Source organism: Trachurus japonicus, chromosome 13 (genome assembly GCF_045865225.1).
Source record: "Trachurus japonicus isolate A0001 chromosome 13, Traja_1.0".
Lineage (NCBI taxonomy): Eukaryota > Metazoa > Chordata > Actinopteri > Carangiformes > Carangidae > Trachurus > Trachurus japonicus.
Genome location: NC_140919.1, coordinates 11990001 through 12014809, shown reverse-complemented (window position 1 = coordinate 12014809; position 24809 = coordinate 11990001). Strand labels below are relative to the sequence as shown.

At 42.8% G+C, this 24809-nt stretch overlaps 1 protein-coding gene across 2 annotated transcripts; it reads right to left on the bottom strand.

Annotated features, from left to right (window-relative positions):
* Positions 1–291: 291 nt before the first annotated feature.
* On the bottom strand, positions 292–22839 carry phf12b (PHD finger protein 12b). Of its 2 annotated transcripts, none has more exons than XM_085794824.1 (15): positions 22015–22839; positions 21469–21650; positions 18734–18806; positions 17531–18008; positions 15558–15678; positions 14694–14826; positions 14432–14596; positions 13146–13289; positions 9418–10123; positions 7868–7972; positions 7609–7755; positions 6620–6718; positions 4416–4498; positions 4175–4313; positions 292–1523 (listed from the first exon to the last, which is right to left on the bottom strand). In XM_085794824.1, the coding sequence occupies exons 1-15, from the start codon at positions 22078–22080 to the stop codon at positions 1027–1029; spliced, it is 3138 nt and encodes a 1045-aa protein (XP_085650950.1). In that variant the 5' UTR covers positions 22081–22839; the 3' UTR covers positions 292–1026. The 2 variants fall into 2 exon arrangements, with proteins under 2 accessions (XP_085650950.1, XP_085650951.1); XM_085794825.1 differs by having other exon boundaries at positions 6620–6715; positions 22015–22821.
* Positions 22840–24809: the final 1970 nt, after the last annotated feature.

Sequence of the window (24809 nt, the reverse complement as noted above, 5' to 3'; positions counted from 1 at the left end):
AATTATACTTTAACTGAATACTACAGGGACATTTAAAATATATTTCTCGATTGATTTGATTTAAAATCAGACTCTGTTATGTTATGTTTGTTTATGTCTGTTCTCCCCACCTCCACAGCAACGTGAGCTATTATCTCACTGAAAATTAAATTACTGCAGTAAAATCTGTTTGTTATGGTTTAAAAAAAAAAAAAAAGCTTTTGTGCTCCATGTATTTTCACGTTATGTTCAGGTCGTCTGACACGACCTTTACTCGTGAAGGACACACAGAGAGGACACACATCTGTCGAGTTTCTTCTTAGAAAATCTTTCTGTATTTACAGGTTTTTGAACAGACAAGCAGATACAGACAAAGAGTGCTTATATACAGAGCAGCACAAGATGTTAAAATGAGTGCTAAAACAATGTGGTATTTACAGATGAACTACAGCGGAAAATACAGACTAGGAACAAGTTTTATCACAAAACTTCTGGTACTCTACACAGTATCACAAAGTCCATGAACTGTACAGTTAAAAACCAAAAAATGGTAAATCTACATGAAATCCAATGTTTCTCCAATTGAGAGGCACTGAATTATATATATTTACATTATATATACATTTCATAGTGTATAAGCATGTATGTTTTCATACATATAGCTACCTGTGGTGCAAAAGCAGCAAAAGAAATTAGAATGTATGGAATTCAATCCTACAAAATAAAGGGTTTGTGCTAAATGGGGTGACTGACAGAGTAATGTTACACCATAACATAACTAATATACTGGCAAAAAAGAAAAAGTGAGCAAAGCTAAATAATGTTGCTCAAAGTCCTAACAGTCTGAAGTGAACAGAGGGTTAACTGTCAGTCAGTCAAAAAACAGAAGAGATTGTCAATAATACTTCAAGTTCATGCAAAGATATAAACCATTAAAAATGAAAAAATAAACTTTTCCCTGTTGACCAACCAGCTGTGCAGCTTTCCCTTCATTGTGACTCATTGGAAGGTGCAAAACAAAAGGAGGGAGGGGGCTTCCTGTGCGGGTTATGGAACAGAGTTGGAGTGCAGAACGGGCACTTGGTGGGGGGGAGGGGGGACAGTCTCAGCGTCGGCCTCGTCCTGGCTGGAGGGGCTGCTCGCTGTGGCAGTGTTGGGCAGTGGTGGTGGTGGTGGAGCGAAGGTGGGGGCGTTGGTGGCGTTGGTAGTGGTGCTGGCTGCATTACTGCTGCTGCTGCTGCTGCTGGTGGTGGTGGTGGCGGGCGTGGCGTTCTGCTCCTCTTTGGGCTGCTTGCTGGCGAACTCGGTGATGCTGAAGACGAACTGGAGGCAGCCCAGTTTGATGTAGCTGCCGTGGTGCAGCAGCGCCGTGCCCTCCCACCCGGCCCCGCTGCCCCCGATCAGGCTGGAGCTGCTCGCCTTGCAGGTGCACGGCGGCTCGGCGCCGCCCTGAGGCTGGCTGCTCATCACGCCGCCCGCCGGCAACAGACCCACCACCGATGAGCTGGGACCCTCGCCGCCCTCCTCGCGCTTCTTACTGCGACCTGCGATCGGAGGGAAAGATAAGATAAGATAAGATTACACTTTATTGTCAGATCACTCTGAAATTTGTCTTGCGTCCCATGACGTCCAAAGTTTCTCACAAATAATAACAAAATACCAAAAACATACATTTACAAAAAAGCATAAATGTTACCCTCAAAGGTCACATTTAAAGAAAAACACAAACTACCTCCTAACTCCATTCACAACATAAATCCAACATTACAATGTGTCTTTGGTGCAACAACCAGTGCTCAGTCTGTACATGAACCCTAGGGTCTACTTAGAGCCCAAACGAAAGAGGCGTTAAACGTCATCGTTACAACTTACAGGGTTCCTACACATTAGACATTTCGGTAACACTTTACTTGAATAGGTATTCATAAGATTGACATAACACTGTCATAAACATCAATGAATACTTATGACAGCTGTCGTTAAGCTATTTTTTTCCCCTTCGCTTCCACTTCACTGTGTCTAAATCCAGGGTTCCTACGCAAATATGGAAAGTATGGAATTAGATTTTATACATTTCCAGGTCTGGAAAAGTCAAGAAAATGTAAACTATTGTATGAAATATAGTTCTTATCTGGGTTTGGTCTTATCTGAAGTTATTCGGGTTAATTACTTTGTATGTTCTATTGCGCCTACAATCTTATGGAAATTATTTGGTGACATATTGGCATACAAATTCCGAATAATGAAAACAAATGATTAATTGCATAATTTATTTACATGACACTTCTATTTTCTCAAATGTCACAAATTATTTGAATTTTTTTTTTTCGAGAAGTCTGGAAATTAGGGTCTGGAAAAGTATGCAATGTAGAAATTTCGGAAACACTTTACTTGAATAGGTATCCATAAGATTGACATAACACTGTCATAACAATGACATAACAGCTGTCATAAACATCAATGAATACTTATGACAGCTGTCGTTAAGTGTCATTCGGTAAGTTAGGTCACTTTTAATGCAAAGTTGACATTGTTTGAGATGTTTTTGTTCTGAAAACTTTGACATAAAGACAATTTAAACTGTCATAGCAGACCGAATTGCCAAACTTTAAAAAATTATGTCAAGTCCTGCCAAAAATAATTGCAATATTCCTTTTGGGAGCTGGTGCTGCCAGTCCATCAGAGTCAGAACAGCTTTTGCTGCCAAGTAAAAATATTTGGTAGGGGTGGGCGGATCGATTTAAAATATCGATAGTATCGATACTAACGTTGGTATTGGGTATTGATCGATACTTGTGTGATGAGATCGATTCTTAAGTTTCACTTTCTCTTCTGTACAACTCCAGGCATTTACAAAGTGACCGACGGGCCGTACAACACCGCTCTTCTCTCACTTCACTCATGCTCAATTAGCCCCTCCCCTTTCCTCCGCTCCCCCCCTCCACTTTCACTCACTCACTGCGAGGCGAGCAGTGCACTGCTGTGGCTTCATGATTGTGCAGAGCAGAAGAGGAGTGACGTTTGGAGTTTTTTTTTACAGCTAATGTTATTTTTCAGTGTAATTGGTCATCACAGTAATTTAGCAGACTGATTAATAGAATAAGACAACTTTGTCCTGTGTTTTATTATCATCATAGACATGATTAATTAAAGGAAAACTTACAAAATAATTAAATAATCATGAAAATTGAAGTTTTTATTCAAATTTGCATATAGATGATGCATGTAGATGGTAGTAGTAAAAAGTATTGGTATTGGTATCGGAATCGGCAATACTGGCCCTGTATTTACTTGGTATTGGATCGATACCAAATTTTGCAGTATCGCACAGCTCTAATATTTGGTGGATTTGTGCAAAAACAGGAGAGAAGATAATTTAGATATGTTCAAAGTGACAATAAACTGAAAGACAGAAACAATATTATAAAGACATGTACACAATAAATAAAGAGCTCTGTCTATTGTTCCTCTGAACTGAAGAAGAAGAAGAAGAAGAAGAATGAGGCTTGCGCCCTCTAGAGGCAGAGTGGGGAGTTGGTATCACTCCTGTTGCACAGTAATCCTGCTTCTCTATCCAGGGTTCCTACAGCTTAAGCCAAGTTAAATTTAAGACTTTTTAAGACTTTTTTTAAAGCCACTTGAAATGAAATTTAAGACCGACTTCATAATAAACACAAATGCAGAAAAAATAAAAAAAAACACCACATCAATTGCATAGGGTTAGGCTTGACAATTTTACCCACTTTCCTATGTGATCCAAGTGACTGCTACATGAACATTGGATTGTGTCTCTTTCCAGCTGTCCTTTCAAAATAAATGCATAAAAAGTCTGACAAAAACTGGCGGCGGTGAGAAATTTAGCGTTGACGGCCGCTTCTAACTTCTCTATGTCGGATTGTTACCAATTATTTTGAGATTTGAGACCAATTACAATCATAAAATCCCACTCACCATGTGTTCACATTTTTAAGACTTTTGAAAAATTGATCTAAGACATTTTAGTGCCAATTAAGGCCTTGATTTTAGATTAATGAATTCAATGCCTTTTAAGACTTTTTAAGGATCCGTAAGAACCCTGTCTATCTCTCGGCATGTGTAACAACAACAGGAGCAAGACGAGCTCTGTCCTTCTGCGTCGCTACACGAACCGTAAACAGCTGGAAGTTTCAGTGAGAGAGCGAGAGGAGGAACTCACGGATGATGCCTTGAACTTTGGCCACGAGGCCGCTGGGTACAGACGGCGACGCCTTCTCGGAGAAGTCGCACGAGTAGAGGACGTTGTCGACCGTGGTGCCGTGCTCGCTGTAGTTGAGCAGCTCGTAATGTTTGGTATTCTGCACAAAGGACAAACACAACACGTCATTCATATTTATATTTCAGCAGTTAGACGGTCCATGTGTTGGACAGACGGAGGAGGTGAAGGCTGCAGGCGTTACCTCGTCGTAGAAAATACAGGCGTGTTTCCCCGATATGAAGTTGCAGTGACCGTAGTTTGTAAGGCACACGTCCATGTCAGCACCTTCACACAGGAAAACACACAAAATCACACTTTATTAGATGAAGGAAAATCAATAATGATCTTCAATGTTTTCCTCCTCTGATGTTGTTGTGAGTAAAATCCACAGTCAACACCTGGAGGTCAAGCACTAAGTAGTTTTTTTCACTTTAAGTTAAAAAAAAGTTCAAGTTAAATCAGTGCAGAAACTAAGGCCCTGTCCCAATTCTCCCCCTTAAATCTTCCACTTGGTTTTGAGTGCCCTCAACCGTAAATTCCCCTCGTTGAGGGAAAGCGGCAGAAAATCTTTCCCTATGGAAATGGGACACCACTAGTGTAGTGAACGTAGCGAACGTGATAACATACGTCACATGTTTACAATTATACCGGTGGAGCGTGCTACTATTTTCATTCATGAATAATGCCGGCGGTTCCGTTGTGTTGTGTTGCCTGTTGCGTTGGCTGTGTTTGTTTATCTCAATCTAAACAATTTTTGTAATTAGTCATGGTTATCAGATATTAGCTGGGCTAACGGTTAGCTACCTGTTTAACTTTAATAACTCAGTAACTCAATAAACGGTCCGTGAAAAAATATTTTCTCCAGCGGATATCTGAGTTACAACATGACTGAGCTAACTGGAGTAGTTTCATGTCGTGTCCGACAACGGGAGGGTTTTAACAGCTGACGTCCTGATGCTACCACCGTTAGCTTTGCTGCCGCCGTTAGCTTAGCTGCCGCCGTTAGCTGTCCCTGCCAGCTGCAGCCACTGACGCAACACCATGATTCCCCCAATAAATACCACACATAGCGACACAAAACACACACAGAGAGAAATAGTAATGTTTCTTCAAGCATTTCAGATTTGTCTAAATGGCAATCGAGCGTGACCACGGGTAATTTCATTTTCCACTTCGTTTTAAGCCCGCATCGGACCTCACTACATTTTGAGGGCTGATTTTAAGGGCAAAATCGCACTTCCCCTTCCTCCATCGAGTAATGGGACACCCTACCCCTACACGTGAACGCGCAAAATGTAGGGTTAGGGCAAATATTTAGGGCTAGGGGGAGAATTGGGACAGGGCCTAAAACTATCAAGAGTCTTTGAGACAAGTTTGTCTTCGAATGTCCTCAGATCCTCCTCTCAGTTACAGTTATGAACAATGATCATCATTATTATTGTTGTTGTTGTTGTTGTAGTAAGGCCTGGTTCAGGTTTAACACTTTGTAAAACATGAATGAATACAGCAAAAAGAAAGACATTTGACTTTCTTTGTCTAGTTTGAGTCAGACACAACAAATTTAAATCTAGATCTAGGAATAAAGAACAATTCCTTTAAAAAGAACTGCTAAAAAATTACACATGGATTCATTTTTCAGCTCGTACGGTTCACATTCACACCCGTTAGATTTCGCTCTGGTCCAGATGCCACATCACGGGCAGAGCGTCATGTTTCCATGGCGATGTTTGCATGAGTCTCAATTTGAAAAAAAAAAAATGAAACTCTTGAGAAGCAATGCCAAACTTTTACAATGGAGACAGTACCAAGAAGTCATGAGTCAACCTACATTTCAGTGGTTGATTGGTCACAGAAAAACAACAAACATCAACATTTGGAGCTGCGTCTTGTCAAAATGAAGTTAAAATCTATACGACTGAACTGTGTATGAAAGGCTAGAGGGCTTTTAATTTGAAGGGCCAGATACAGGAAGTCATGACACTCACTGACTCAGGTCGCTGCGATATGGCGGTTGTGAGACAGTTTCAATGGGCTCTATGCACAGCTCCACTACTTCCTGAACTTAATGCTGCTCCTTTATTTCCTGTCTAACATTATTGGCCAAACTGATTAATCCAGGTGTGTGTGAGTTGTCACAATCGTCAGACACACCTGGATTAATCAATTTGTCCAATAATGTTAAGAGAACAAGAATAAAAGAGCAGCGTTAAGTGTGTGCGTAGAGCCCATTGAAGTTATGAATCGACTGTCAGTCTGAGCTAAAGCAGCTCTGTGATTGGACAACTGGGTCCAACTGGTCGGCGGTTACTGGAGAGACGACTGGTCTCAGGTCAGCGGAGCCACCAGCTCCACTTTATTCACCATGTGTTTGTTGTCACTTGATGATGAAGTCAGATGAAGCCTCACCAGATCCGATGTAGAGCGTCCTGTAGCACATGCTGACGGCTCCTCCCTTTCCTGTCAGCGGGTAGAAGACGGCTCGGGCCTGCACCTTCTTCTGAGCTGCTGGGGGGACACGGACACGTTGTTAAGGCCAGACATTTTGGGCTATTTTTCTTCCTGAACATGTCTTCTTTCAGAAAAGTTGAAATAAATGGTAGAAAATCCACATTAAGGTTTTCATTTTACTTCATTTTGTCTCTTTCGTCTGTAGATTTCTCCTAAATTCACCAAAAGTTAGTCTGATGTCAGGTATCAAAAACTGTTATTGCCTCTGTATCAGTAACCGATCGTAAAAGTACGATTTACATTAACAATCGATAATATTTTACAGTAGAAGTCTTTAAAGGCCGTTTTTTCAAAATGAGTTTTTCCTCAGACTCTGAGCTAGAAATCTCCACTTCAGCAGCACTTACAGACACCAAACCTTCCAGTTTTATTCCTGTCTATATTCTGAAGGTTTTTACAGATGGGATTGTTGATATATCATTCACAGCCTGATTTATACAACATTTTATTTTATAGATTTTTTTTTAGGGCTGGTGACAGTATTTTCTCATTTACAAAGTGATAAAAACAGATATCCAAAATCCTCCTCTGTAAAAACTTCTGACTCTAGGTATGTCAACAAAATAAAACAAGAATTTTGAAAGTAGCTTTATCCATTGTTCAGATTTTGGTTCTGGAAATGTATGCAAAATAGCGCATATTCCATTAGATATTGCCTCATTTACAGATTTAAACATAACATTTGACAAAACTTGTAATACAAAAAATATTTGTCTTAATATAAGTGATAAACTTTGGAAGTTTCATGGTGATATCTGTTAGTTAATTTTTTTTCCCTCTTCACCTGTAATGTCTCCCCTTAAAAACACAATAAAATCACTGCAAAGGAAACGAAGAAAAGGTCTAGAAAAGATCTAGAAGAGGCGGAGGAGGCGGAGGGGTCTTACTGTCGGGGTGGGGCGATGGGGTTTTGGGGGCGTCGCTGGTCGCCGGGGGAAGCGGCGCGCTGGGGGCTTTGGGGGGGAAAAGCTGCTGGATCCTCTGCCACGCCAAGAGCTTGATCATGTCGGCGTCCAGTTTGTCCAGCTCGATCGCTGCGCACACACACATACAGACACACACAGACACACACACACAGAGGACCGTTAGAAGCCAGCTCTACCGTTACACCCGCACGCTCTCCGCACAGCGACACACCACACCCACCTCCGTCCTCGTCCTTCCCGTCCTTCATGCAGCTGGACAGGTTGGCGATGGAGGACAGAGCGCCGGGCAGCAGCGAGTCCATCAGGCCAGCTCCGGTCTTCACGTCTGGGAGGGACAAAAAAAATAAAAATAAAGATGTTTCTCTGGTTTCACCATTTATAGGTTTGTAAATGTGAACATTTTTGTTTTATTATATTAACGACTGACAATATTTATCCCAAAATTGAAATTAAAATATTGTCATTTGAAGCTTTTATTGGCAGAAAATGACAACTAGTCAAATTAAAAAAAAAAAAAAGATTAAGTCTTTTCAGACCTTGAATAATGCAAAGAAAACATGTTCCTATTCATTCCTAAACAACACAACATGAATATTTTAACTTATTAAGAGTTTATAAATCGATTTTGGCGATTTGGGATGAAGTCAATGTTTAATCCCAGCAGTGGTTTTTATAATCTTCCTATAAAACCAGATGTGGTTCAGGTGATGACCTCACCGGTGTCTCATTAAGTAGAATGAGTTGTGTTTGTGTTGGTGTTTAAAAAAAAAAATGAGTGACATAAATGTAGAGATGCTTTTTAAGAAACATTTATCAAAGTGGTCTCTTAATTTTTTTGGCAGTTGTTCAATGTACTTTTACTATTTAGCTGTGTTTTTGTCCCAGTGCAGCTTGTACCAGCAGGGACAGTCAGTGTCCAGCAGAGGGAGCTGCTGCCCAGACAAAATCATTCATCCATCCATCTCTCTCTCTCTCTCTCTCTCCAGCAGGTCAGACTGACCAAAAATACATGAATCAATCATGAGTTATTATTGATCTGCTGTGGTGTTTAAAGGGATAGTTCAACATTTTGACAAATTGGCCCATTGCCATAATCCCTATAGTCATAGCAGTAGGTTTGTTACCTTTAATTGTCGGTGCAGGCTATTTTTAGAACGGCGGAGCAGAGCCGTGAGCTGTTCAGAGCTACGCTACAGAGGCTAATGAGATTTGTTGGTTTCCCTCATCAAACTCATCAAATACACAATCCAACAACTCCACAACGCTCTGGTGGACAAGTTGTGACCTGCACATTCACCACGCTATGAGATAATAACAGAACGTTACCAGACAGAGTTGTTTTAGAGGGAAATACATGCAAAACTGCTGATGTGTGTTGCCTTCAGGGACAGTTTTTCATCAAGCAGTCTCTGCATTTACCTCTAAAACAACTCTGTCTCTTAACGTTCTGTTATTATCTCATAGCGTGGTGAATGTGCAGGTCACAACTTGTCCACCAGAGCGTTGTGGAGTTGTTGGATTGTGTATTTGATGAGTTTGATGAGGGAAACCAAGAAATCCCATGAGCCTCCGTAGCGTAACTCTGAGCAGCTCATGGCTCTGCTCCGCCGTTCTAAAAACAGCTTGCACCGACAATTAAAGGTAACAAACCTACTGCTATGACTGTAGGGATTATGGCAATGGGCCGATTTGCCAAAATGTTGAACTATCCCTTTAACGCCCAATAAAAAAAAACCCTCAGAGGAACCCGAGGTGGGAGGGGTCTAATACCTGGAGCGGGCGACGACGACGCCTCCGTCTTTGTGGCCTCCTGGCTGCCTCTAGGGGGCGCGTCTGAGCGGGCACTGCTGGTGATGGCGTGGGGGCGGGGGGGGTCCGTCGGGGTGCGGTGGTTCTGCTGGGCGCCGTGGGGCGGGGGGGGCGGGAGGAGGGGCCGTATCGTCGGGGCGGTGGGGCAGATCTTCTGGGCGCAGCAGGGCTCCGCGGTGCTTTCGGGCTCCTTCTTAACCGTTTCGGGGCCTATGTGGTTGACCAGAGCGACGGTGGGGGCCGTTGCCGTTGGCGTGGGCGTTGCCGTGGCGCCGGCCTTCGCTCTGCACTGCAGCGGCTCCACCACCTGCCTGCAGGCGTCGACGGGGCCGTTGGCTTTGGGAGGAGGGGGCCGGCGCTCCTCGGCCAGAGGTCCGTTGGGTTTCCTGCAGTTCTGACACGACGGCGATGACGTGCTGCATTTACAGAGCGACGCCCCCCGGGGGTCGTCGGGCGCGCTGCTGCCGCGGGGTTTGGAGCAGGGCTCGGGGGAGGAAGTCCGTCCTAACGAGCCCTGAGTTTTCATGTCCTCCGACGACGTCACGCACGACTTGGCGCCGGCTTTCTTCTCCGACGCCGCCATCGACGACAGCGCCGTCGAGGTCTTCTGCTTGATGGACAGGTGTCGCATGATGCTGCACTGGAGGGCGATGACGTCCTGAAGCCACTGTTCAACACAACGAGACACAAACATCAATCTGACGAAGACGTTCACGCCAGAGCTGCAAAAATCTGAATTAACTCTGAACTGATTTATGGAAACTATTCACACCAACGATGAAGAGGCAGCAGGAGAAAAACCAGACCGGTGATTTAATGCCAGTTCATGTTGAACCGTGCAGTTCAGTTCACTTTCATTTTAACGGGACTCTAATGCAAATATGCCAGATTTAGCTCTAAAGCTAATTTCCATCTGCAGTCCCGCGGTTCACACTAAAACAACATTAAAGGACAATTCCGGGCAAATTCAACTCGGGGCTGTATTTTCCTAACATTTTAGGTCTAAAAGAAGGAATCTGAAGATTTTCAGTTTAATTGCTCCTGTTTTGTGGTAGTTGTGTCTGTCCCCTCATCGCCACGGCAGCGATGAACGGGAGCGGATACAAGTTCCGCTGCTTAGGCTGTTTACATCCCTCAAAGCCACAATTTTTTCCCCACAGACAGCGCCAGTCAGATGTCTACTCAAACATGCACCGAGAAGTTTATTTACTTCAAGCAAGCCGACATGTTTGTAAAACTAGATCTAATTCAAAGTCTCGCGGAGTCTCGTGGAGTCTCGCGTAAGACCCAAGTTGACTCGCTCGGTGTGTTTATGTGCAGTCGGAAGCTCCCGTTTGTGTCATAAACACAGGAATATCAACTCTTGACTTGCTTGAAGTAAATAAACTTAACTAGAATGGTTTTTCAGAGTAGAGGTCTTTACTGTAGCTACTTTCATAAAAAGTGCTTTAAAATTAAGAAAGAATGAATTATTTGTGTTAACTTGAAATGTACAATCTATGTGGTTTGTACTCTGCTGATTATGTTTGCCAGCTGTTGAGTATAAAATGTGTCTTGGAGCTCTTACAGGCTTGGATCCTTCACTGGTGTATGACACATAAATAAAATAACATTCAATTGAAATTCAAAATTCCTGCCTATGAATAACACAGTTAAACTGATGTGTTTAATCACTCGTGTGTGTGTGTGTGTGATATGTCGGGGATGTGATGAAGCGCTGCCAGGCTCCACTCTCACTAACGAGCCTCATTCCACATTAATTATGACTTCTGTGCAGCATCAGTTACTGTAAACCTGCCAAACTCATTAACATAATTCCCACTAACGGCTGCCTATCATCAGCCTGATTTAATATGACAAGTTGGACGGACTAGTGTGTCTCTAAAGGGCGACTCCACCCTAAAATCCTGCTTCAGCAGCATTTCGGACGAAGCTGCAGCTGATCTCCGTCTCCTGTGAACGTTGGTGTTGTTCATCACAGTTAAAGGGATAGTTCACCCAAAATTCAAATTTTCATTCAGTCATTATCTACTCACCCTCATGTGGACTAAGGGCTGGGAGAAGTTTCAGAGTCCTCCGTGGCTTCTCTGAGTTACAGCGGGGCTCGGCGTAGCAGTGCATGTCCATATGACAGTTGCGAACGGAGCTCACTTTTCTTCTTCCAAAAAGACACGCAAAAAAACATCCAAATACCTCCATACTGCTCGTCTGTAATGTCCCTCTTGTATTGAAGCCCCGACATGAGAAATTGTTCAGAAAAAAATTAAGTAAGTCTGTATTTTAAGATTGTTTGTAGCGGAAGCTCCCAGTGTCTCAGTTCACTGCTTTGCCGGTGTCACGGCTCCGCAAATCGTGCGAGATTTCGGCAGAGCAACACTGGGAGCTTCTGCTACAAACAAGCTTAAAATATAGACTTATTTAACTTTTTTTGGAACAATTTCTCATGTTGGAGCTTCAATACAAGAGGGACATTACAGACGAGCACTATGGAGGTATTTGGATGTTTTTTGGTGTGTCTTTTTGGACGAAGAAAAGTGAGGCCCATTCGCTACCGTCATATCCCAGCCCTTAGTCGACATGAGGGTGAGTAGAAAATGAGAAATGAAATTTGAATTTTGGGTGAACTATCCCTTTAACACGACTGGGTATCAGCTTGAATCATCTTCTTTTTTTTTTCCTTTTTAAGCTCTGAATGCAGCCCAGTTATCAGCCGGCACAAGGGCGGCGTTTCCTGTCACTGCAGAGACACGAGTCATGTTCTTACTCATCCGGTTCGTTGATGCAGCTGTGTGGTCGGCCGCTAGGGGGCGCTAGCTACCTCACAACCTCCCACTCTGAGTCTGAGCTGCCCGTTTCCTCGTGGTAACAGATGATGTTCAGTTAGACTTGATTCAGCAACACAAGGTGTGTGAGGGACAGACTCAAAACAGCTGTTCCTGGATCAGATCTGATCAAATCTTCATCAATAACCACAAACTACACAGTTGTGACGAGCAGCGTTAATACTGACAGTAAACTCCTGTCTTTTCTTTTCTTTTCTCTCCGTCCATTAACCTGGGAGCTCTCTATGTCTACGTTTGTTTATTGAATGTTTTTCTTCCCTTTTCTTCCTTTTTTTTTTAACTCTTGCGCTCCGACGGCATCCCATGTATTTGACTTCACAACGCTGTTCTTGTTTTGTCTTTTTATTCACATTTTATTGTATTTTTAATCTGTTTGCTCTTTTATGGCTCCTTATTTTTTTTATTCCTTCTTATTCTTTTAAAATAATTCATTTTTTAAACTTTTTTAACTTTCTTTCTCTATGTCTTGTCTGCAAATCACCGTGCAGCACTTTGGTAAACTTTGATGTTTGGAAATGTGCTCTCTAAATAAACTTTTTTTAATATATATACTTTATTGCAGGATTGCACAAGTCGTTAGTTCATGTTCCATTACACATCTTTTTAGCCATTGAAGCATTCCTACAAAATGTATGCAAATTGTAGTGAAAGACATCAAAATAAATAAATAAACTTGACTTGATGATCTGACCCTGGATCAGCCCTCGCACACTCACAGACGTCCCGTGAAAGCGCCTCTAAGTCGGCGAGTCCGCGAGGGTTTAGGGGTTGGAACTGGGCCTTAAAATCCCGGTACAAGCTGAACGTCCTCCTCAGGTTAAAAGGTGTGTGTGTGTGTGCTCCTACCTCCTGCTGCTCGGTCTCGGTGGTGAGGTGCTTCGAGGGCTGGTGGTCAGGAACGCCGCTACAGACCAGCTCCAGCTGGTGCGCGACTGCAGGATGCAGCATGGGGGGAGGGTTCTGGTACTGGGACTTGATGGCATCCGGCACCTGAGCCCAAACAGAGAAGAAGAGAGAGTTAGAACGAACTCAGTACATGATGAAGCAGAATAACACAAGATTTAAAAACTAGGGCTGGTTAATCGAGGTCTTGATTCAATTACCAACCGATTTTCAATTATTAAAGCAGAAGTAAGCAGAATGTTTGTGTTAATATAAGTCTTAAATAGTTCTATCTTCCGACAGCAATCACTTATATAGAGTGTTTGGTCTGAAACACGGGTCTGTCAGTCACTCTGCTCTGCTGTAAGCCGAGGAGAAAACTTTCCTTGTATCCTACAACCTTTATCCAATGAGGAGAGAGAACGGCATAAAGGGGCGGTCCTCTCTGTGTGTGCAGCCAAGGGACGCGCGTGAATGTGGTGACGTAGGGACGAGGGCGGGGACTGCTAACTCCATCGGCTGACAGGAAGTTAGCCAAAACCACCGGATCGCTTACTTCTGCTTTAACGATTATTGATTCAATTTCCGATCATTGTTTTTCCATTTGACAGTAACAGTAAACCAAATTACACCACAAACGTATTGCAACATTTAAAAAAAACAGACGGCTGCTGAATTACTTCACTTCTCTTTCATTGTGTTAAACCCCAAAGCACCTTCAATTTGTGTAGTGTAGTAACTTCCAAATTATAATTTTTTAAAAATTCATTTAATTTCATATATTTACCGGTATTTACTTTAATATGTACTCTTCACAGTTCATTCATTCATTCATTTTGATTCATTCCATTCATGGTATACATACTACGCATGGTTGCACATATTTACATAATGTACACAATAGTCACCATGAATGAAAAGGAGCAGGATGAAGAAAAACTTATAGTACCTGCCCCTTTCTATAGTTATAATTGCATTGGCTTACTATCAACACCAATATTATACTCTATTTCAAAAAATAAAAATGATGAAACATAATAACAAGAAAACAAATTTGCAAAATAGCAGTGAACACCACTCGTCTATCTATGTTTTCTATTTTCAGTCAAAAATAAATAAATAAATGTCCATAGTTTGAGGTTTTTTTCCAACAAAACAAAGACACAGCTGTGGAGCTTAAAAAATGTAACACAATAAAAACCTCTGTTTGTCAGCATGAGTCTGTTGTGGTTTGTGTGTCTTCTTTCTACCTTGAGGGTTTTCCTGTGGTGCTGGAGGGGCGAGCGCCGGTTCGGTGCGTTCTGCCGATGGACTCGGCGCAGGAAGTCCAACTTGACGGCGTGCTGCGACATCCGGTCCTGGAACTGGTCGAACAGCTGGCAGCGGCTGGACAAGCTCAGCGTCTTCTGGTTGAGCTGCAGCGAATAAAATGAATGAACATAAATAAATAAATCTGTGCATGAGAATGAATAAGAAAATAAAGATTTAACAGTTGTTTTTGTTGCTCCTTACCACTAAGTGCTCTACGTGGTTTGGACACATCCATTTCCCAGCAGGTAGAGCCGTGAGTGGGGGGTCCAGGCAGTCCATGTGGAACAGGAGGGGACAGTAATCACACTGGATCAGCGGAGCCAACCGGCAACTCCTGCAAGAAGACGCACAGTCATGATAATAATAATAATAATAATAATAATAATAATAATAATAATGTCAGTTAGCAGTAGGTTTGTCACCTTTAATTTTCGGTGCAAGCTATTTTTAGAACGGCGGAGCAGAGCCGTGAGCTGCTCGGAGCTACGCTACGGAGGCTCTTAATGGGATTTCTTGGTTTCCCTCTTCAAACTCATCAAATACACAATCCAACAACTCCACAACGCTCTGGTGGACAAGTTGTGACCTGCACATTCACCACGCTGTGAGATAATAACAGAACGTTACCAGACAGAGTTGTTTTAGAGGGAAATGCAGAGACTGCTTGATGAAAAACTGCCCCCGACAGGAACGTGCATCAGCGGTTTTGCATGAATTTACCTCTAAAACAACTCTGTCTGGTAACGTTGTGTTATTATCTCATAGCGTGGTGAATGTGCAGGTCACAACTTGTCCACCAGAGTGTTTTGGAGTTGCTGGATTGTGCATTTGATGAGCTTGATGAGGGAAACCAAGAAATCCCATGAGCCTCCGTAGCGTAGCTCTGAGCAGCTCGCCGCTCTGCTCCGCCGTTCTAAAAACACCTTGAACCGACAACTAAAGGTAACAAACCTACTGTTATGACTATAGGGATTATGGCAATGGGCCAATTTGCCAAAATGTTGAACTATCCCTTTAAAAGATGTGAAACCAGTGCATTATCATTGTGCTCTGCTCAGCACCGACCTGTTGCAGGAGAAGCAGACTTTAACGGGCAAGGGGACGAGGCCGTTTGGATCCAGCTCGTGCTGCGGCCTCCTGAACGGTTTCCCCAGCAGCTCCTCTTTCCTCCTCCGTTTACTGCTGCCTGGAGACAGAGATAGAACATCCCATATCAACAACCAGCCTTGATATCCTTCTAATGATCTCTTAACAATGATCTGTATTCGCCCAGCACTTCTCTAAAACGCTCATTACAGGACGCAGCCAACAAAACCAAGTTAAGCTCTTGGATTAAAGTATGTTTCAGAGGATTTAAAGCCGGGGTCACTCGACCTGACTTCCTCAGGCAGCTCCATCCGAAGCTTCAGGGCTCTGACTGTGAATCATCTGTCACCTGAAGTTACGCTCTGGTGTATCAAAGCTCGGAGTTTGCTCGGTGCACTCCAGGACACAGGCTTTTTCTTTCTGCATCTACTTTTTATTCCCCCTGTAACTTGCTTCATCTACTTCTGGTTTCTGACTGAATGTCAAAGTTTCCCACACAAGAAAAGAAATGTTTGAGTTTCTCAAAGTCACAATCACCATCACAGTGCGTTCACACCAGGCGGTTCGCCTCGCTCTACTCGCTAGAGTTTGCCCGCTGGAATATTTGTTTTTACTCACGGCATTCGCGCGAATATTTCGAGGTCAGAGATTTCAAAAAGGTCTAATTTTCAAAAAACTCCATCCCATTTCAAACCAGGTATTGTTATTGTTCATTGTTTGTTTGGTTGCTCTTGTTGGCTGTACTGTGATTTGTTTTGTTCTAATCGTGTGTCTTTTGTATGTGAATATGTTATTCTGGTCTGGTTTGAAATAAATTATGAAGACAGGATGGACTATCTGGGCTTTAATTATTCAAATGCATTTTTTTTCACCAGCAGCACAGTGCCCCCCCCCTAACTTAAAAGTTTAGGAGCGCAGGCAGAAAACTTAGGGGTACACACTGTAAATCGACTTGCAGAGCAAATATTTACATTTCCTTTTCATTCATGATCCTCACACACACTGGCCTGACATCTGTAATGACAGAATCCAGATTCTTTGAGTCGTCCTTTCCATGGTTCACCAGTGTTTAATAATAATAATAAAACAACAACAACAACAACTGCAAATTTCCTGGTTGCACATGAGCAACTAGATGAAAAATTAACTTGCCCCGTCTTTATGGGCCGTCTGGAGCCACACAGCCTCACGGTGTAAACCACAGCAGAGAAGAGAAAACAACACAACACCCATCTTCCTCACCACACCCAGACGTTTTCTCAGCTGCTTTTGTTTTTTCTTCACTTGTTCAAACTCGAGCTGTCAACCTCCCCCCAAATCAGATTCTAATGTCTAATGCTTCTTATCTTAAATATTCAATTTTTAAAATGTTTTTTGGTTGTTGTTTTTTTAGCTCATTCACACCTACACCAGCTTATCATTACATCCCACGTCCACTAAAGGGCATTCCAACCAAATCTGTTAGGTAACATTTAACATTTAACAACACTTAAGTTTTACCAACTCAATATAAAACTTCAAGTAGGGAAATCTAAATGCAACAATGGTGCAACAGATCACAGTTGATCAGTGATCGCCATGCAAGCAGTCCGCAGATCAATCAATAAAAAGAAAAAACAATGTGCGCGTGTCGTGTGGGAACACGTAGTCGCACCGCTCCGGCCAAATAAACAACTCTGCTCGTAAATTTGAAGCTGCAGCTCTACATCGTGCACAACAACCACAAATTTGTTTGTTTTATCAACATGTTTACTTCCCCGAACGTTGCGATGCATGACGTTAATTTGCGTCGTTGCAGAAGGAACATGTTCAACCGTAAGTTTCCACCTTCAAATGTTCTCAGTTTTAAAATTATTTGAATCCTGTTTGAACAGCGAAGTTCGTTCTGACAGCTTTAGTTAAACAGTCCCACTTGTGTTCCCCCGTGACGGCTGTTCCTCTGGCCGACTCACCTGGCAGCGCCGTGGTGCAGGTGAGCTCGCTGGGCAGCTGGAACTGCGTGGGGTTTCTCTCCATAGCAGCGGCGATCAGCAGCTGGAACGGCCTCTTGAGGAGCCGCGGCGTCGGGGTCGAGACCGCGGCCGCCGCTGCAGCAGCAACACCTTCCAGCTCCATCGCCTGCACCTCGTCCTCGGGCTCCGCCGCCTCCTCCTCCGCCTCGTTCTGCTCCTCCGAGGGCGTCGGCGTGGACGAGGTGTTGGAGGTGGGCGTCCCGGGTCGGCTGCTCGGCCTGCTGCTCGTCCGGCGGTCCAGGAGTCGAACCTGGGCCACCCGCAGCCCGGGTCCCGCCGCGCCGGCTCCCGGGGGCAGGCCGTCGAGCCGCAGCGGGCCGCCGGCGTTGAGCTCCAGCTCCACGGCCGGCGACGTGGAGCGCTTCGAGGAGGAGCGCTCCGGCAGCCCGTTGGTCTGTTCTGACTTCTGCTCGCGCTTCTGATGGAAACAAAAGACAGAAAACACAGATTGATCCGTCTGTTTGTTTCCAGCTCCTCTGGATGTGAACAGAGAGGAGAGACAGAGCGGTGCAGAAGACAGGGTTCCCACTCTTTTCTTGAAATCATTTTCCAGGACATTTTCAGCTGCTACATTCTGACGGACATCCCGCCAACACATCCTCCGACCCATTCAGGCTTTGGAGAAGTCTTTTCGACAGTTGTAGCTTATTTTGTACATTTAACCAGTTTGTTTCTATGTTTATTCCCCTCTCTATTATTCTCTCTCCCAGAAGTCTGATTTAAAGAAGTGCAGTCTATGGCTCCAACTTATCTATGACATAATATCTTACATGCTTAGAAATTAAGACAAATTTATCATAGATCAACGCAAAAACATGTTGTTTTTGTTTTTAAGCCACACCTACAACAGTTCTCTGTCACTATCTATCTGTCCTTCATCAGAGAAGACAACAGGTCCAATACTGGAAACACTCATCAACTCGATGTTGACAGTTTTCTTGCTAGAATAGGATTGGGAAAGAAATCCTTGGTGGGGCCTGAAAAAGTCAAACTGAGCTCTGGCAGCTGGTGTCATGGTGTGATAAATAATTTTCCAGGACAACTCAAAGCTTTTCCATGTGTTTTCCATGACTAGAAAATTGGTCAACCATTTTCCAGGTTTTCCAGGAAGCGTGGGAACCCTGGAAGAGACCTGCCTCTCACCTTTTTCCGTACATTGCAGCGATGACACATCCATTCTCCTGGAGGAAGCATTTCTTCACTTAGAGGCGGGTTACTGAGGCAGGAAGACAAAACACAAGAGACCAGGTCAATAATTAATGCAAGAAAAGTAACGATCTAATGAAAAACTTTCAAACTCAAGATTATTTTTTAACAACCTTTAATTTATTTCTCATTATTTTCCAACAGTCAGCAGTCATTCAACACTCACATAACTGACCATTAAACACCGATGCTTCAAGGGCCACTACAACTGTGAGGTGAAGGGAAGTAAACTTTACTGTCCCTCAAGGGGAAATTTGTTTTGGGCAGTGCTACATCGCTTCAAATTGTTAAAAAAAAAAAAAGACAAAAGTTTGTCCATAACAAGAGAAAACACCACGGATGATCTCAACAACAATAACACACAAGATGCTTGTTTAAAAAGGCTACGTTAATAAGTGCACATTGCTCTGTTGCACTAGAGTTTATTCTTGTTCAGCAGCTTAATGGAGGCTGGAACAAATGATAACTTAAAGCAGATTGATTTACATTTTGGATTTCAAAACGTAGTCCGTTTGTTTTCTGGAAACAGGGGATGCAATGAATGAGATGAGATTTTTGTAGCTTGTTTCATTGATATAGAAACTCTCTATGGACTCGTACTTTTTCATGCCAATTATCTTCAATGCTACCTTATAATGTTAACACTTAGTTAGCCTGTAAACTCATTCTATGTACTGGACTCTAATTACACTATAATAATAGAAAAACAGATGTGCAAATGAATCAGAAAGCAGGTGAGATGAGACCTGACCAGAAACAATAAACCTACATAATAAAGTTCATTCAGGAATAACTAATTATAACATGAATACTGTAGTAGGATGTTAAGTATTCACGTGTAAAAACAATATTGATTCATTTCGCCTAATAATTCAACAATAATACTTTTTTTTTAAGTTATTAAAAGGATAAACACATTAATGCACATGAAGTTTCCTCAGGGTGTGCGCTGAAGTGCGATAATTAAAACCCGTGCTCAGGTCTGAGGGTTTCCTACTGACAGTCTGAACTCAACCCGTCCATATACCAACGTGAGAGAAAAAAAAAACCCGTGTAAGCAGCTGTTTAACGGAGAACCGAGCCGAGCCGAGCCGAGCGGCACCGGGAGAGACGAGGCTCAGTCTCTGCGACACGTCCGCAACAAACACTGCTGCTGCTGCTCCTCTCCATCTCCACCGATAGCACAGAAAACCACAGTTGGGGAGTTGTCGTTGTTCAGTTTTGGTTTAGTTTTTTAAATCACGAAGCCTCCTCTTGTTTTCCCCACACAAAGCTTATTTTTTTTGTTTTAAAGGTAAGGGTAAAATGGCGGTTGAATAGAGAGAGAGAAGAAAAAAGAGCAGGGAGGTCGCCATATTGTAAACAGAGGCAGAGTCGACTCCATTTTTAGCAGCAGCAGCAGCAGCGGCTCCACCGAGCTGCAGCCACAACAGGAGGGGAGGACCGACTGCACCGGGGATTACACCACTTGTTCCTTATTAACGTGCTTTTTTAATTGTGAATTGTTTGCATTATTTTGCCCTGCAGCTATAAAACTAAACAATGAACGGGGCAGATGCCACAGACACACGCACATACTCCCCCCAAAGCCTCGGCTTAACATAACATAACGGTGAAGCTGCTGCTGCAAGTTACTCGACACCAAACTCCATTCAACACAGCTCCAGTTTAATGAGGTTGGACCGTGGTTGCATCAAACATATGGGAGTTTAATTTGTCGATATAGCATTGGAGACGTTCACAAAGTAAAACATGCATATTAGTAATTACCCAAGCAACGTTGTGGACTAAAAAAAAACAACTTTTTATGAAGTGCTACACAACCACAGGGCTCTCTGTCGCCCTCCTCGGTTCACTTGTTTCAGCCTGCATAGCTGGAGTGAAAATGAGGGGGAACCACCTTTGAATTTCACTAAAAAGTAAAAAATAAAATAATAAAAAATAACCGCAGTTTTATGGAGCTCATGTGCGCTCTTTTATTTCATTAGTCAACTTATTTCCAGTGACATTTCTCATGCTCATCCCATCCGTGCAGCGCCAGAAATAACACAATGTAACTTGAAGAAGCATTAAAGCACATTCTTGTGTGTGTGCAGCTAACAGAGACACAGAGCATGCATGCAACTGTAACTGTGCTGTCTGTATTTTTTATTAATATAAACTTACTGTAATGAAGAAGACCACCTAAACCGAGACCAAGACCAGAGCAGACCGAGACAAGACCGAGTCGACACCGAGACCAAACCAATGCCAGACCATTTTCAATACCTTTACTAGTGCATTCAGTGCCAGTACTCATAATAATCATGTGGCATGATATTTACATTATTCCACAGCTAAAAGGAAAAGATAATTTTATATAACAAACCATATTTAATTGAAACAAAGCTTGGACTGAAGAGAAGAACACAGTGCAGAACTTGCTGAAGTCTCCTCCCACTTCTGACTGGTGCAAAGTTTATCAGATGGTCAAACACAAGCATATAACCATTTTAATTATCTTAAAGTTGTTGAATGACATGACATAAACCTACATAAGTGAGAAAGTAAGTGACAGAGAAACACTTGCAGTTAAAAAGAGATGCCACTGCAGCTGTATTCTTGAGAAAAAAATCCTTTAGGACCTTGAAAATGTGGTCTACTACTCCCAACATGAATAAACTGTGGCTCACCAGCACTGGAGGTGGAAAGCAGCCGGGCAGTGGTCGCAGCAGAGCAGGTCTCCCCCCTCCCGGCAGCTGTCGCAGGTGTCGTGGTTGGTGGCCCTGCCGCTCCTTCGGACGTCTCTCACCAACTTCCGATTCCTCTTCTCCACCTCCTCGGACTTCGGAGGCGCCAGCAGTGTTTGGATTTGCTGCAACAACAAGAAAAGAAGAAGAGGAAAAACATAAATAAAAGTTGCATGAGACCTCCCGTGTGTCCAGTCTGTCCAGTCTTTTGTTATGTTGTTTTAAGTTTCAGAGTTGGAAAATATGCAGCAGCAGCAGCAGCAGCTCTCATGCTGCTAAGCTTGGGTAATGTTAAACCAGTGGCCTCCTCCATTATAACCAGCCCTGAAAACTACTGAGTTAGCTTGCAGGCTACAGCGGGTCTGGATGTAAACCTCGATCAACCAATCAATACCATAGAGAAACAACAAATAAACATAGATTTATGAAACATAATCAGCGGTAATCACGGTCCTTTCGAGTAAAAGAGCAACAACCTCACTCACTCACCTCCATTAAGCCCCCAGAGGTATCCAAATCGTACACAATCGTCGGGGTCTCCATTTTGTCCCACATTCATCCAGAGGCAGACAGTTACCAAAAAAAAAAAAAAAGGATTTGCAACACAAGTGCCACACAACGGGCACACAACGACGAGAGTAAAAAGATCCTACAATAAATGTCCTTTTCCGTAATGTTTTTGTGTATATTTGGAGCAGCGGATGATGATGATGATGATGGCTGGTCAAAGCGATGCTAAGCTAAGCTAACGTTAGCCGGCGGCTAAAGCTAAAGGAGCTAACTACGAAGGCAACAAGACGTCAACCAGTCAAGGTTGTGGTAGCTAGCGGGCTAACTAGCTAGCTGCTGTTGCTGTTGCCCCCCTCAAAGAAAAGAAGACAAGAAAAAACAACGATAAGTGTGTGATTAAAACGCCACTTTTCTAAGGTAGTGCCGAACCTACACACACAGTATTTTTTTCTTTGAATCAACAGACTTGTTGCTGCCGCTGGCTACAAAATCCCTCCGCGGCCTAGCTCTAGCTGGCCAGCCATGATTCCTCTTGTTTCTGCTCCGGCAAGAAGGAGCCCTGTAAATGTGCAAACCCCTCCGCTCCCATTGTCAACAGAAGGACGTAACCCAAGAAAAAGACAAAAAGGAAGTTAATCCAATGCGCGGCTTCCGATAGCGTTCAGAAAATATAATAATCCTTTAAATCGGGTACGTGGAGATGCAAATTTTGTGTTGGTGGTGTTATTGTTGTGAAAAAGCCTGTGCATCTACAGTACTGGCTGCTAGCAACATCCTCTACCAATTGGCGCAACCGCGAACCGCGACGCGCGCATGCGCAGTGGAACGGAAATAGGCAGCCAGTAGATACAACAGGAGGGAGCGAGGGGCGGCTAGCTGAGCTAACTGTAGCTAGCTACTCTTTATTTTTATTTTATTTTTTATTGAGCAATTGGAAATACAAACTCTCTCTCAACGAGGATAGTTATAATAATAGAGGTTAAAAATAAGTGAAATATAAAAGTGCAGAAAACCAAACATTAGGGGACTCGTGAAGGAAAGGAAAAAAGCTAGCTCGCTAACGTTAGCTACACTGTATCCCATAGCTGTATCCAACTACTGCTGTGCTACAGTTACACGGCGTAGATACCGTTGCTAACGTTGGTCTACTTCTGGCCTACCAACTGTTACTAGGTTACCGTTGCTATTAGTGCTGTTACTGGACTGCTGCTTGTGTCCATATAATACATCCATGCTTGTGTCGGACATAGGCTTTACTGGTACCTTCTCAGTCTATTAGCGATCAGCTGGTGCTAATGTGTCATATCTGGACACTAAAAGTAGGCTGTTGCACAAATCCCAAACCTTTAAAGACAAAAGCCTTATGTAATGAGTTTGACTTGTATTATTGTACTTTTATTTTGTCTCTCTATTGCTCTCTTCATTTGATTTCTGCAGTCGTATTATGTTTTTGTTTTGTTTATCTCCAAGACTGCATTACCTCGAGCATCCCTTGTTTCCTGTTTTTGCTGTTGACAATTACCTTGTACACTGCATTGTGTAATTAAAATAAAAAACAAACACTGCTGCTGCTGTTATTTAGTTGTTATATTACCACCACACCGCCTGTAGTTTGGACTCTCATCGCAGCGCAAAAGTTAATGTGTATTTTCATTACTTTGAGCTACAATCACTAGGGAAGTGTTAGACAGATCTACCCACAACTATTGTTACCATTGTTGCACCCCAGTGGTGCAACAATGGGGTGGTGCAAGGGGTTAGGCCTGACACTGTATATAAGTTACTGATATTTTTAGTAAGGTATTGGCAGTTCAATAATCAGGGATTCATTAAAAGCAGATTGGGGGGTATATATTATTAGGCTAATATAGGGTGTGTGTCTATATTCAATTATAATAGCAAAAATAAGAGGGAAAATTACAACTAAAAATGGATAGACAATCCAGATGTGGAATTAAAATATGCCCTTTAGATGGCTACATCTGGGCCATGGTGTTAGGCCTGTATTGAGCCAGACGAAAACAAACATGTAGACAGCCTACTAGAGAGTTGACTGGCTGTTGTAATGAACAGTAAATATGTAAGTTTATGTTATTTATTTCCTCTTATTGCACTGTTCTATTTGGTTTTATTCATTTTTCGACTAATCAGAATATTAACCTGCAGTTTTTGATGATAAACTGCATCACTGTATCAGCATCACTGCTGCTCTGTATGATCCAGGAGACTGAGATAAAGGTCAACATTTTATTGCCAGGTTGTTTGAGGTGATAATTCAGCCACATCCCTGCCCCAGAGGATGATGGGTAATAATGAGCCCTTTCCACCAGAGGGAGTCAGTGCTCTGTTAGAGCAGGTGGCCAAATTGATTATCATCATTGGATTTAACAGTTTGAATATGACCCTCATAGGAAAGATTACGCAAGTAATTGTAGCTATATCATAACAGCAGTTTAACGCTCAACTACTCTAAAGTAATAGATCTCCATTGTTCATTGATTCTGTCTGTGAACTGTATTGCATGATCTATCTTTATCAAAGACACATCACGGGCTGTCTGCTTGTGGTTGGACAGCTGATTGAGGAATGCCAGATTTAATTGAACTATCAAAAGCAAAGCATCATGTCTGAGAATCATTAATTTTTTAACTCCATACCTGTGTTTCCTCTGTCGGTGGCCTCCATGGTTTCGGTCAGGACTTCATTCAGGTCATCGTTTGATTTTAAGAGATGTTAGGTTTGGGTTCAAGTTGAGGGAACAAACAAAAAAGTCC

Excerpts from the sequence above, each read along its gene's own strand:
- phf12b (XM_085794824.1), bottom strand. The coding sequence starts at position 22,080 with ATGTGGGACAAAATGGAGACCCCGACGATTGTGTACGATTTGGATACC. Across the intron at positions 14,597-14,693 it reads ACCACGTAGAGCACTTAGTG|CTCAACCAGAAGACGCTGAG; the intron begins GTAAGGAGCAAC and ends TATTCGCTGCAG. Across the intron at positions 7,756-7,867 it reads CGGGAAGGACGAGGACGGAG|CGATCGAGCTGGACAAACTG; the intron begins GTGGGTGTGGTG and ends GTGTGTGCGCAG.